This window comes from Copadichromis virginalis, linkage group LG23, assembly GCF_057382275.1.
Source record: "Copadichromis virginalis isolate Kocher_CV1m ecotype Utaka linkage group LG23, C_Virginalis_male_GT1.1, whole genome shotgun sequence".
Taxonomy (NCBI): domain Eukaryota; kingdom Metazoa; phylum Chordata; class Actinopteri; order Cichliformes; family Cichlidae; genus Copadichromis; species Copadichromis virginalis.
This window is the reverse complement of record NC_140639.1, coordinates 6,684,599-6,697,412: the sequence shown is the minus strand read 5'-3', so window position 1 is coordinate 6,697,412 and position 12,814 is coordinate 6,684,599. Positions and strand designations below refer to the sequence as shown.

Below are 12,814 nucleotides of genomic sequence, written 5' to 3'. Positions count from 1 at the left end.
TTCAGAGTATATGATACCTGCCTGGTTCATTGCTTTTACAAGTAAAGTGGATTCTGTCCCTTTTAAGGACAATCAAAGTAATCTGTTAGAAAACTTTCCACTGTATTTGAAGGCTTACAGAATCATTTCTTCTAAATTGTTACTTTAGCTGAAATTAATGTTAATTCTGAACAATTACCATTAAAAAAAATCTCAAGCATAACTTTTCATTTCTCTTTACACCATTAATACACAGTCAAAGTCGTTTGCTTTACCTGAAGTGTGTTTGACGTTAGAGACGGAAAATGACAAGTAAGAGAAAATGAAAAAAATCTAGGGTGGCAAGAGTAGAGAGAGCATTGAGATCCTTTTAGAAATGCTTCTAAAACTAATCATTTGAAATGTAAAAATATATGAGCAACAGGTGTGCCATGATGGTTGCAATACCAAAAAAGTATAGAATACATGGTATGAAGGACTTTATTTGGATCATGACTTCCTTGTCATTGTGAGAGTGTTTGGGCTGCAACGTCTTTGTTAAGATCCTCTTGCAAAAGCTGTCCAGAAGGGAGCTTGGACTGGAGGATCCTGCACTACTGTCAGCTTTGCAGGAAATGGATGAACTGGTCACAGGAGCTGGAGCACTCCACTGCCAGATGCTTAAATCCTTCTGACATTGGTGACATCACAGGAGCACAATTACTTAATTTATAGATGTAAATGAAGTAGACTATGGCTCGATGACCTCACATTCTGGGCTCCTTGCTTATAAATGTGGGCTAATGTTGTAAAAACCTCAGCATAAATAAGCATCACTGTCAATTTAGTCCAAACTTGCTCTATCTGGCTTAGGCGACTTATTAGGTTCAGCTCAATTTGATCCAAAGGAATCTAGCTATGTGCCATGCCATGCTTATAATTCCTCTTTGTTAGATCAATGCAATTTGTTATACATTTGCTTGAACCAAACACAAACTACAGCTGTTCCAAAATGCGGCACCACACTCATATTTAAGCTTCTCTTCACTGGCTTTACCTAGTGATTATAGAACTAGTTTTAAGAGTTTTTTGTTGACCTTTAAAGCTCTCTATGAGCTTCAGCCAAAGTATATTTATCACATCTCCTGTCATCGTACACCACTGGTCATAAACTAAGGCCATGAGCCAAGGCTCTGCTGGTTGTCCCACAGTTCAGGTGAGAATCAAGACTAACCGAACCTTTTCCATCAGGGCAACCATTTCTGTGAAAAACCTCCCTGAGAAGTTTAGATATGTTTTCTTTCCTTTCATCACCTTCTCCAGTGATCAATTTTAATTTGATCATTCTTACTGTATTTGAATAACTTTATACTTGCTTTTAATTTAAAATTTTTGAATCTTCTTTATTCCTCACTCATCATCTCCTTGTGCTGCCAGCATTTATATCACTAAATAAATTTAAAAAATTTAAAAAAAAATCCTTTCCATTGGTTGGAGAGCAGCTAAAAAATAGAATGATAGCCAAGGAGTACAAAACCCGCAGTGTGGTGATCAAGAACATTTCATTTATTTACAATAAAAACAAGCCTGGGCCTTAAAAAACAACAACCAGGGCTAAAAATCACCAAGCTGCCATTTAAACATTACATGGGTGCAACAGTCTTAACATAAATATTGTAGGAACATCCCAGCATTCACCGGTTGTGTCTCACTGGGAAAGGTCTTTTACTGGGTCCACATCCAACACTAGTTCAAACAATTCCATGGCCAATCCAAGGTCTCTTAAAGGAATTTAAAAAGGAAACTCATTCATAATCTTCGTGTAGCCTTTTTGCAAGCAATAACGTCCCACATGTGAAAACACTAAAAATAAACCCACCATTACCAGCTTTTATTTTGAAGTCCAGATGCGCAAACACGAGTCTTTCCTTCACCTTTGTGTTTAAGGAAGTCCACCCATTTATCTGATCGCACTTTGTTTCTTGGTAGCATCACAGTTAAAACACTGCAGTAATCCAGCATTCCACATTAAGAACTTTAAATGGAGACATTATACAGTGTTCTTGGCTTGGAGTGGATAGATGGGAGGAGCATTTTAATATTTCTCTGTGTTTTCCTGCTGTTGTCTGATATTTGGAAGAATAAGGGTAGCTTTAATTACAAAAATGTTATATTTATGGTTATATTAATGGATAATAGGTATTGATTTGTAAAATCAATTCAATTTTATTTATATAGCGCCAAATCACAACAACAGTCGCCTTAAGGTGCTTTATATTGTACAGTAGATCATAGAATAATAGATACAGAGAAAAAACCAACAATCATATGACCCCCTATGAGCAGCACTTTGGCGACAGAGGGAAGGAAAAACTCCTATTTAACAGGAAGAAACCTCTGGCAGAACCAGGCTCAGGGAGGGGCGGGGCCATCTGCTGCGACTGGTTGGGGTGAGAGAAGGAAAACAGGATAAAGACATGCTGTGGAAGAGAGACAGAGGTTAATAACAGATATGATTCGATGCAGAGAGGTCTATTCACACACAGTGAGTGAGAAAGGTGACTGGAAAGGAAAAACTCAATGCATCATGGGAATCCCTGGCAGCCTACGTCTATTGCAGCATAACTAAGGGAGGATTCAGGGTCACCTGGTCCAGCCCTAACTATATGCTTTAGCAAAAAGGAAAGTTTTAAGCCTAATCTTAAAAGTAGAGATAGTGTCTGTCTCCCGAATCCAGACTGGAAGCTGGTTCCACAGAAGAGGGGCCTGAAAACTGAAGGCTCTCCCTCCCATTCTACTTTTAAATACTCTAGGAACAACAAGTAGGCCTGCAGTGTGAGAGCGAAGTGCTCTAATAGGGTGATATGGTACTACAAGGTCATTAAGATAAGATGGGGCCTGATTATTTAAGACCTTGTATGTGAGGAGCAGGATTTTGAATTCTGGATTTAACAGGAAGCCAATGAAGGGAAGAACAGGATAAATATGCTCTCTCTTTCTAGTCCCCATCAGGACTCTTGCTGCAGCATTTTGGATTAACTGAAGGCTTTTCAGGGAGTTTTTAGGACATCCTGATAATAATGAATTACAGTAGTCCAGCCTGGAAGAAATAAATGCATGAACTAGTTTTTCAGCGTCACTCTGAGACAGGATATTTCTAATTTTAGAGATGTTGCGCAAATGGAAGAAAGCAGTCTTACATATTTGTTTAATATGTGCATTGAAGGCATGTCCTGGTCAAAAATGACTCCAAGGTTCCTCACAGCATTACTGGTGGCCAAGGTAATGCCATCCAGAGTAAGAATCTGGTTAAATACCATATTTCTAAGATTTTCAGGGCCGAGTAAAATAACCTCAGTTTTATCTGAATTAAGAAGCAAAGGGTTAGCGGCCATCCAGCTCTTTATGTCTTTAAGACATTCCTGCAGTTTAACTAATTGGTGTGTGTTATCTGGCTTCATGGACAGATAGAGCTGGGTGTCATCTGCATAGCAGTGAAAATGTATGCTATGTCTTCAAATGATACTGCCTAAGGGAAGCATGTATAATGTAAACAGAATTGGTCCTAGCACTGAACCCTGTGGAACACCATAATTGACCTTAGTGTGTGAAGAGGACTCTCCATTTACATGCAGAAATTGGAGTCTATTAGATAGATATGATACAAACCACTGCAGCGCAGTACCTGTAATACCTACAGCATGTTCTAATCGCTCTAATAGGATATTATGGTCAACAGTATCGAATGCTGCACTGAGGTCTAGCTGTTGGATGAGAGCTGCTCCATCCAAATTGGGATGGATGCCGTCTCTCCTAACAAGAACTGAAAGAACTGAATATAAATAACTTGAGCTTATTATACAATATGATACTACAGTATATTTCTAGCTAATTTTCTCTTTCTCTCAATAAAACTTTCTTTAAAGATATGACGCATCTTGGGGTCACCCTGAAAGAAAGGCAGATATGAAATGTATAAATTACATTCGAGGTCAAAATATGACAAGATATTTGGCTGCAAATACATTTGCATAACAACAAAAACAATAAATAACAACAAATTTTACTATTGAGCTTTCAGGTTTACAAACAAAATGCTGGCATGCATGGATATAAATGCTACCAAAAACATAACCTCCTCCGAAGAGTTAATAATAAAGTATCCAAGAATTAAAGGAGCATCTTTTTTCAATACCCATTACTTTTCCACAGTGGAAGAATATTTGTAATATGGATAGTAAAAGGACCTTCACCTTTTAAAGTACTAAGGACAAGTTCAGGGAAGTTGCCATTTAAAACTCTGGCAATCATTAACTCAGTGAACTTTATCTACAGTTGCCTTTATTCACACAAGAGAGAAGGTTTGTTGCTTGAGTTTGGTTTTTGAAGACCACCTCAAGAGGGTTCAGTCAGAGCTGCATTTTCAGTTATATTCTCTTTTTAAATATTTTCTCATGTGTTTGCAGTTTGGGTTCTTGTTAAGAGATATAATATTAATGAGGCAACATTGCTGCAATCTTATAGTATCTGTAGTAAGGATGTAGAAGCAGTATTAATTCTCTGAGTACTGTTGAACCACAACATCTGCCTGCTGTCTTTGTTCAGTTTGCAAAGAAATATGGAAACATTTTCACCATCAGAATCTTTGGTGGAAGAACCGTGGTCATTAATAGCTACAAGTTTGTGAAAGAAGCCCTGGTCCAGCAAGGAGACGACTTCATAGATCGACCCACCGTACCACTGTTTGAAGAATTATTTGGCAATGAAGGTTCTGTTTTTCTCTTTTTTCACTGAAAAAAAAAAGATATTTAGTTAGTGTTGAATACAGTGAACAGCATAATTGAGACACCAAATCAGAGCTGTAAGCATGTAGCTAGTGTTTGTTACATTCAGTCTAATATTGTGTATTTGTGTGTTCAAAGGTCTTGCGATAGCAAATGGTTATCCATGGAGGCAGCAGAGGAGATTTGCTCTTCATACCCTAAGAAACTTTGGTCTTGGCAAGAAGACCCTGGAGTTATACATCCAGCAGGAGTGCCAGTATCTCTCAGAGGCTTTCACAGAACACCAAGGCATGAAAAAAACATCTATGCTTTTTTCCAAAGAGTCCAAAGATCACCACCTTTCTCTGCGATAGAAAGGCTTATTGCCACCATTCAGTAGTTTACCTACTGTTATGACATGGGTATTTGTCCCCCATGTGTCAGGGGGCTTTGTCTGTGACCCAGCATTTTGAGGTCTTAGTTCTTTTGTGAATTCAATGTGTTTTGGAAAGTTTTAGTTTTCTTCTTTTTTTTTTTTTTTTTTTTTAATTAAGATGTCACTTAATTAAAGGAAAGTTTTAGTTTTCTCTTATTTAGTAGTTCTATGCTTTGGCTGTATGTTTTGTCATATTTATTCCCATGTTGTCTGGGCAAGGTGTCTCATCTCCCCTTCCTGTTTACATGCCTCCTCATGTTCTGTTCCATGTCTCCCCTCTCTGTTATGTTTGTCCATGTATGTTTCTTCAGCCCAACATGTCTCGTTCCCTTTTGCTGTATCCCCAGTGTTCAAATCCCCCTCTCTCTCATCTTTCCTCCCTCGCTCTCTCTCTGTCACTCATCTCAAGCTTGTGTGTCCCAGGTTATGTTTTCCCATGTTTCCTGTTTTTTGGGTTTTTTTGAAAGTCTTGTGTTTCCATATTCAGTGTGTTTAGTTTTGCTTCCCCTGTGCCGTCATGTTAATTTGTGTCAGCTGTGTTCCCCATGTGTTTCCACTTTCCTCATTACCCTTCTGTGTATTTAAGTCTTCTGTCTCCCTTTGTTTAGTTTCAGGTTGCCTGTTATTCTCACCTCATGGTCCATGGATGTCATGTTTCTCTAGTCTTGGGTTTCTCATGTTCATTTGTAGGTTTATAGTTAGAGCTTTTCCTTGTCCTATGCTAGTTTTTTCCCCAGTTTAAGTTATTGTGTAGTTTTTCACCTTTGTTTGCTTGTGCTTTTGTTTTTGTTGTAGTTATCAGCCAAACTAAATGGCTCGCTTTTTGTTAAATTTTAGTCCTGTCCCTTGTGTATCTGCTTTTGGGTCCGCTCCTCAGACACATTAACCATGACACTATATTTTCTGTCTTCATTTACAGGAAAGCCATTTAATGTCCAGCTACTGATAAATAATGCTGTGTCAAATATCATCTGCTGTTTGGTGTTTGGGAATCGATTTGAGTACACTGATCAGCAGTACCAGTCCATTCTTCATAACTTCAAAGAAGTTGTGCGCTTACAGGGAAGCATTTCAATACAGGTGAACCTCTTCCTACCGTGCTACATCATGCAATGATCACATTACATCACGATTTATCGAAAATGCACAAGCCAAATTTAAGCGTCTTAAATAACTAAAATGTGCAAATTAAATAACTGTAATTAAATATTGTGACTATAAAATGACATCTTTGTCATCGTTGTCAGCTTTGGTGGAGTGTGCATCCTGTCTCATTAAAACAAAAACAAACAAAAAAAAGTTTGCTGAATTTGCCCTCTAATATATTGCAATTATATTTCTACCACCACTTCTGCTGCTGTGGAATCCTTCGCTAGATTTTTATTCATAATTTTCCGAATGCACAGCTTCATATGTGGAGCACACAGCCACATGAATATTTATCCAGTAATTAAATATGGATTAATCTATCTTCCTATGGTGTAGATGTACAACATAATTCCCTGGCTGATGAAGTGGCTACCTGGACCTCATAAGACAATGTTCACTCTGACACAAGAGATAAAGGACTTCGTAGATATCAGGATCAGAGAACACAGAGAAATCCTTGACCCAGCGTCACCGAGAGACTATATTGATGCCTTTCTTATAGAAATGGCAAAGGTGAGTGTTGTGCTCGATCTCTATTATGTTTGTTCGTTTTGGTCTTGTAATGAAGTTTGATAACAGATTTTAATTTCTGTTGTTTGGACCGTTGATAGAACGAGGAGAAAGATTCAAGTTTTTCTCTCAGTAACTTACACGCTTGCACCATGGACCTGTTTTTTGCTGGAACTGAAACTACTGCCACTACTTTACGTTGGGGGTTGCTTTACATGATCTACTACCCTGATATACAAGGTATGTATGTAATACTCAACGGCACCTTGTATTTTGTCATGTCAAATTTTTGTTTAGAAATAATAAAAATTCTGTTAGTTTCCAGAGAAGATCTAATTCTTTAACTTTAGTTTCTGTTACTCTAAAATGTGCAATTGTATTCTTTCTTTTAATATAAAACAGCAGTATATATCAGGAAACAAGAAGTCCAGCATATGTGTGACAATATAAAATCTGCATTTTGTAAAGATGGCAGATTAACATTTATATTTTCACTTTTTAATAGATATATGCTCGATTGTCTCCTCTTGCTTGTTGTGTTGACAAAGGTTAACTAATTCACAAATGCTAAAACTAAAAATATATTTCCTGTTCATGTTTCTGTTTATATTTCATAGTTTATTAAGTAGTCCAGTAATCCAGTATTGGTATTAATGACTTGGAATGTCTTTTTTTACACTCACTTTTAGTTTCTCACTTAGTGTTAGGTTACTGTAATAACCTTGATACAGACTCTGATTGTGTCCTGTTTTCACTGTGCAGAGAGAGTTCAAGCTGAGATCGATGCTGTGGTTGGTTCGTCCAGACAGCCCTCTGTGAGTGACCGAGAAAACATGCCCTATACTGATGCTGTCATTCATGAGATTCAGAGAATGGCCAACATCATTCCTCTCAATGTGCTTCGTATGACAAGCAATGAAACTACAGTGGATAAATACACAATCCCAAAGGTACACAATCCATAATACTTTCTGGCAGCTAGCTGTAGACTAAAGTATTCCTTTTCTACCAATTCAACCACTTGAGGCTGACTTCAAAGGTCTTCAAAAGCAATATAGCCTATGACTGAGGGCATAATTCCTCTTTAATAAAATTGAATTTTAATTACTTTTACTTGAAATTAAAATGTAATTGTATTTACTGACAAATACTTAAAAATAGCCACACTAGAACAAAGAGGTAGCAAGTCAGATTTTTACAGGAAACACTGAAAAAATGTCAAAAGAAATTTAAATGTAGCTTGTCTAATATGAAGAGGAAGATTGTTCCAAAGCAACGGGGCCACAATAGAGAATGCCCGGTCTCCTCTGAGTTTCAGCCGTGACTTAGGGACTGAAGGGAATGAGTGGGAACATAAGGCTTCAACAAATCGGACAAATAGATGGTTGCCAAACCATTGAAAGATTCAAAAACAATTTTCATAATTTCCACTAGGGATCAATGAAGTATTCTGATTCTGATGATTCCGAAAAACCAATAAATGAACTTTAAACAGGATCCTAAATTCGATTGGAAGCCAATGTAGAGAGGCCAAAACCGGAGTGATGTGGTCGAATTTCCCTCTACCAGTTAAAAATCGAGCCGCAGCATTATGCACTAATTGTAAGTGTGACAAAGTGCCCAGCCCCTATTAAAATGGAATTACAGTAATCCAGGCGTGAAGTAATAAAAGCATGAATTACAATTTCTAAGTTACGTTTGGAGAGAAAAGGGCTTGACCTTCGATAGACGTCTGAGGTGGTAGAATGCTGATTTTATCACCCCATTCACGTGGTCATCAAAGGTAAGTGCAGAATCGATCTTTACTCCAAGATTTGTGATTGAACTCTTCAAATAAGAGGTCAAAACAGTGAAATTAACATCTGGAGGGTTGGAAAATCGATTTGGGCCAAATAAAATCGCTTCCGTTTTAAATAGCTCTTTTAGATCTTTTGACAATGTTACATGGCCTTTTTCCATCAGCTCACCTCACTAGCCTTTTAGCACCTAATAGTCCAGGCTCCATCCAACTCCTTTTAAACTGCCTTGAAGATTTCAAGGCTTGGATGGCTCTCAACCTTTTGAGCTTCAATGAAAGCAAAACAGAGGTAATTATATTCAGGCCTAATAATACCTCATGCACCCCACTTAATTATGGTTGGCTTGGGTCATACATCAAATAGAATGTCACAAATCTGGGAGTCATTATGGACTCTGATTTTAAATGTAATAAACAAATCAGCTCTGTCTTGAAAAAAGCTTTTTCCAGTTAAGGCAAATAGCAAAGCTTAAGTCAGTTTTGTCAAGGCGTGACTTAGAGAAAATAATGCATGCCTTTATCTAAACTCGGCTTGACTATTGCAATGCACTTTACGCTGGAGTCAGCCAATCATCCCTCTCACATCTTCAGCTTATTCAAAATGCTGCTGCCCGTCTCTTAACTGGTACACACAGGCACGAACATATCTTCCCTATCCTGTCCCCTCTTCTTTGGCTTCCTGTTTATCACAGAATGAATTTTAAAGTCCTAATCTTGACTTAGAAATGCCTAAACGGTCTTGCTCCTCCATACCTTTCTGATGTACTTCAACAACCAGATGATTTTGGTTGTCCCAAAAACTAGGCTGAAACTTAGAGGAGAACAAGCTTTTTCAATTGTGGCTCCCAAACTTTGGAATATGTTGCCTTTAAATGTTAGACAGGCATCTTCACTTCCTGTTTAAGTCTCTTTTCAAAACACATTTATTCAATAGCGTCTAGACTGGTGTGAGTTGATATGCTTTTTATGCTTTTATGTTTTATGTGTTTAAATGTGAATGTTTTTATCCTTCATTTTATCTATTGTTTTGTTCTTGTACAGCACTTTAGGCAAACTTTCTGATTTTTACCCCAAAACTTGATTCTGCTCATCTGGATGTAGCATTTTCAGTGGGAGAAACGTTTCGTCACTCATCCAAGTGAGTTATTCAGTCTCTGCTTACTGCAGGTTTCCCCAATCTTATAAACAGTACATTTACATTTGGATTTTGTTGAGAAGATGAGAGATGTCATTATGGAGGTGGATGAAACCATGGTCTCGTACGATGTTACATCTCTCTTCACTGTTACATCGTACGATGTTACATCGTGGCTCAAGAGTTGGGAGTTCGCCTTGTAATCGGAAGGTTGCCGGTTCGAGCCCCGGCTTGGACAGTCTCGGTCGTTGTGTCCTTGGGCAAGACACTTCACCCGTTGCCTACTGGTGGTGGTCAGAGGGCCCGGTGGCACCAGTGTCCAGCAGCCTCGCCTCTGTCAGTGCGCCCCAGGGTGGCTGTGGCTACAATGTAGCTTGCCATCACCAGTGTGTGAATGTGTGTGTGAATTAGTGGATGACTGGATATGTAAAACGCTTTGGGGTCCTTAGGGACTAGTAAAGCGCTATATAAATACAGGCCATTTACCATTCACTTGCATCCCAGTCACGGAAGCGTTGGAGGTAGTTTGTAAGAGATTACAGGATGACCCAAACCTCAGCAACAGAACCACTCTCAGCATTGACCAAGTGTGTTTGCTTTTGGAACTGTATCTTCATTCGGCCTACTTCACATACAAGGGTCAGTTCTACAGGCAGGAACATGGGTGTGCATGGGTTCCCCAGTTTCATCTATCATGGCCAATTTATACATGGAAGAAGTGGAAAAGAGGGCTTTGCTATCCTACCCTGGAACACCACCAAGTCATTAGTTCAGATATGTGGATGACACCTGGGTGAAAATCAAATCTCAGGACGTACCACAATTCACGGATCACGTGGACCGACACATCAATTTCACCAGGGAGGATATGAAAAATGGCAGGTTAGCCTTCTAAGACTGTGAGATTTCCATCAGTAATGGGGGACATCTAAAAGCTGATTTGTACTGTAAACCTGCACATATGAATCGGTATTTAAGGTTTGATTCTCATCATCCACTGGAGCATAAACTGGGTGTCATCAGGACGCTACAACACAGAGACATAACACAATCCCCACAGACACAGCGACCAGGGAGGCAGAAGAACATCACATCAAGAAGTCCCTGAGTAAACGTAGTTATCCCAGCTGGACTTTTGTCAAAGATGGGAAGGCACCAAAAGAAAGCTCCAGCCGATCCAGGAGAGAAGGACAACTACTGCCTAAGTGAAAACGCTGGTTTGAACGCGGAGTCAAGGAGGCCATTTACGTGAAAAGGGAAAGACCACCTCTTAATCGAGGAGGGGGCCTAAGGGTACATCTTTCGCCATCGTACAATGCTGTGATTGCAGCCATTCCCCAACTGGCCTCCCAGCATATTGTTCCTTCAGTGGGCTGGTTTCAGTCATTATGTAAATGTACTGTTTATAAGACTGGGGAAACCTGCAGTCAGCTGAGACTGAAGAAGTCACTTGGATGAGTGATGAAATGTTTCTCCCACTGAAAATGCTACGTCCAGATGAAAAGAATCAAATTTTGGATATTTACTTACCTGGATGAGCATGCATCAAGATGTTTCTGTTTTTTTAAAATGCTATATAAATTGGATTTGGATTCTGTCATATGGCAAATTAAACCAATTTTCAGTAACAATTTAGATTTGTTTGTTTGTTTACTTGTTGGTTTTCCAATTTCAGTATCTCAGGTCTTAAGATTATTTTGTGGGGTTTTTGGGGGTTTTTTTGTTCAGGGTACCATGATACTGGCTACCCTGGACTCAGTCCTACACGATGAGTCAATGTGGGAAACTCCACACTCTTTCAATCCTCAACACTTTCTGGACAAGGATGGTAAATTTCGTAAGAGAGATGCTTTCCTTCCATTTTCTGCAGGTTTGTTGTACTCTTTTAGCCAAATGGCATGCATCCTTGGTTTGTTGCAGAAGTGTAGTAAAAAAAATTGTTTGAATAAAACTCATGACTTACTGTTTATTCTCAGGCAAGCGTGTGTGTCTTGGAGAACAGCTGGCCAGGATGGAGTTATTCCTGTTGTTTACTTCCCTCCTCCAAAGGTTTTCTCTTTCGCCACCTGCTGGAGAGCAGCCCAGTCTGGATTTCCAGTTGGGAGGCATACGCTGTCCCAAACCTTACCGCCTCTGTGCTGTACCACGTTAAACCATCAACTATGGCAAACTGAAAATAAATCACTCCTTTATTACATTTATCATCTAATGCAGTTTAGTTTTTGTTCTTGTAGTCCAGTAGACCTTTTTCATTAACTTTTACAATATAAATCTATTGTACTCTAACAGAAATTACTAAAAATGTTAAACCACCAAAAAACTGAGATTAGTTTATCCTTTTTTTCTGACATTAAGGCAAGTGAAAGGATTGAGTCTCTGTTCTGGTTAACGATTTCAGAGATACCTGCCTGGTTCATTGCTTTTACAAGTAAAGTGGATTCTGTCCCTTTTAAGGACAATCAAAGTAATCTGTTAGAAAACTTTCCACTGTATTTGAAGGCTTACAGAATCATTTGTTCTAAATTGTTACTTTAGCTGAAATGAATGTTAATTCTGAACAATTACCATTAAAAAAATCTCAAGCTTGACTTTTCATTTCTCTTTACACCATTAACACACAGTCAAAGGTTTTTGTTTTACCTGAAGTGTGTTTGACGTTAGAGATAGAAAACGACAAGTAAGAGAAAATCTAGGGTGGCAAGAGTAGAGAGAGCATTGAAATCCTTTTAGAAATACTTCTAAAACGAATCATTTGAAATGTAAAAATATATGAGCAGCAGGTGTGCCATGATGGTTGCAATACCAAAAAAGTATAGAATACATGGTATGAAGTACTTGATTTGGATCATGACTTCCTTGTTGTGGGGAGAGTGTTTGGGCTGCAACTGGGCATCCAAACCTCTGTACCTCTGGGGTATTGTTTCTCTTTTAGTTCAATTTACAATACTTTAACTCTCCTTTAAGAATCTGGAGTTCTGTTGTCCTCTTTGTTAAGATCCTCTTGCAAAAGCTGTCCAGAAAGGAGCTTGGTCTGGAAGATACTGCACTACTGTCAGCTTTGCAGG

At 38.7% G+C, this 12,814-nt stretch overlaps 1 protein-coding gene across 1 annotated transcript; it reads left to right on the top strand.

Annotated features, from left to right (window-relative positions):
- Nucleotides 1-1,918: 1,918 nt before the first annotated feature.
- LOC146680131 (cytochrome P450 2J2-like) lies at nt 1,919-12,337 on the top strand. The gene is made up of 10 exons (XM_085447722.1): nt 1,919-2,137; nt 4,374-4,384; nt 4,524-4,726; nt 4,881-5,030; nt 6,077-6,237; nt 6,643-6,819; nt 6,918-7,056; nt 7,579-7,766; nt 11,478-11,619; nt 11,726-12,337. Exons 1-10 carry the CDS (start codon nt 2,000-2,002, stop codon nt 11,899-11,901), a joined length of 1,485 nt encoding a protein of 494 aa, XP_085303848.1. The 5' UTR covers nt 1,919-1,999; the 3' UTR covers nt 11,902-12,337.
- The last annotated feature ends 477 nt before the right edge of the window (nt 12,338-12,814 follow it).

What these genes read in the sequence shown, in the direction of transcription:
- LOC146680131 (XM_085447722.1), top strand. Translation starts at nt 2,000, where the DNA reads ATGGAGACATTATACAGTGTTCTTGGCTTGGAGTGGATAGATGGGAGG. An exon ending in AGGGAAGCATTTCAATACAG is followed by an intron (nt 6,238 to 6,642) that starts GTGAACCTCTTC and finishes CCTATGGTGTAG; the next exon opens with ATGTACAACATAATTCCCTG. An exon ending in TTCTTATAGAAATGGCAAAG is followed by an intron (nt 6,820 to 6,917) that starts GTGAGTGTTGTG and finishes GACCGTTGATAG; the next exon opens with AACGAGGAGAAAGATTCAAG.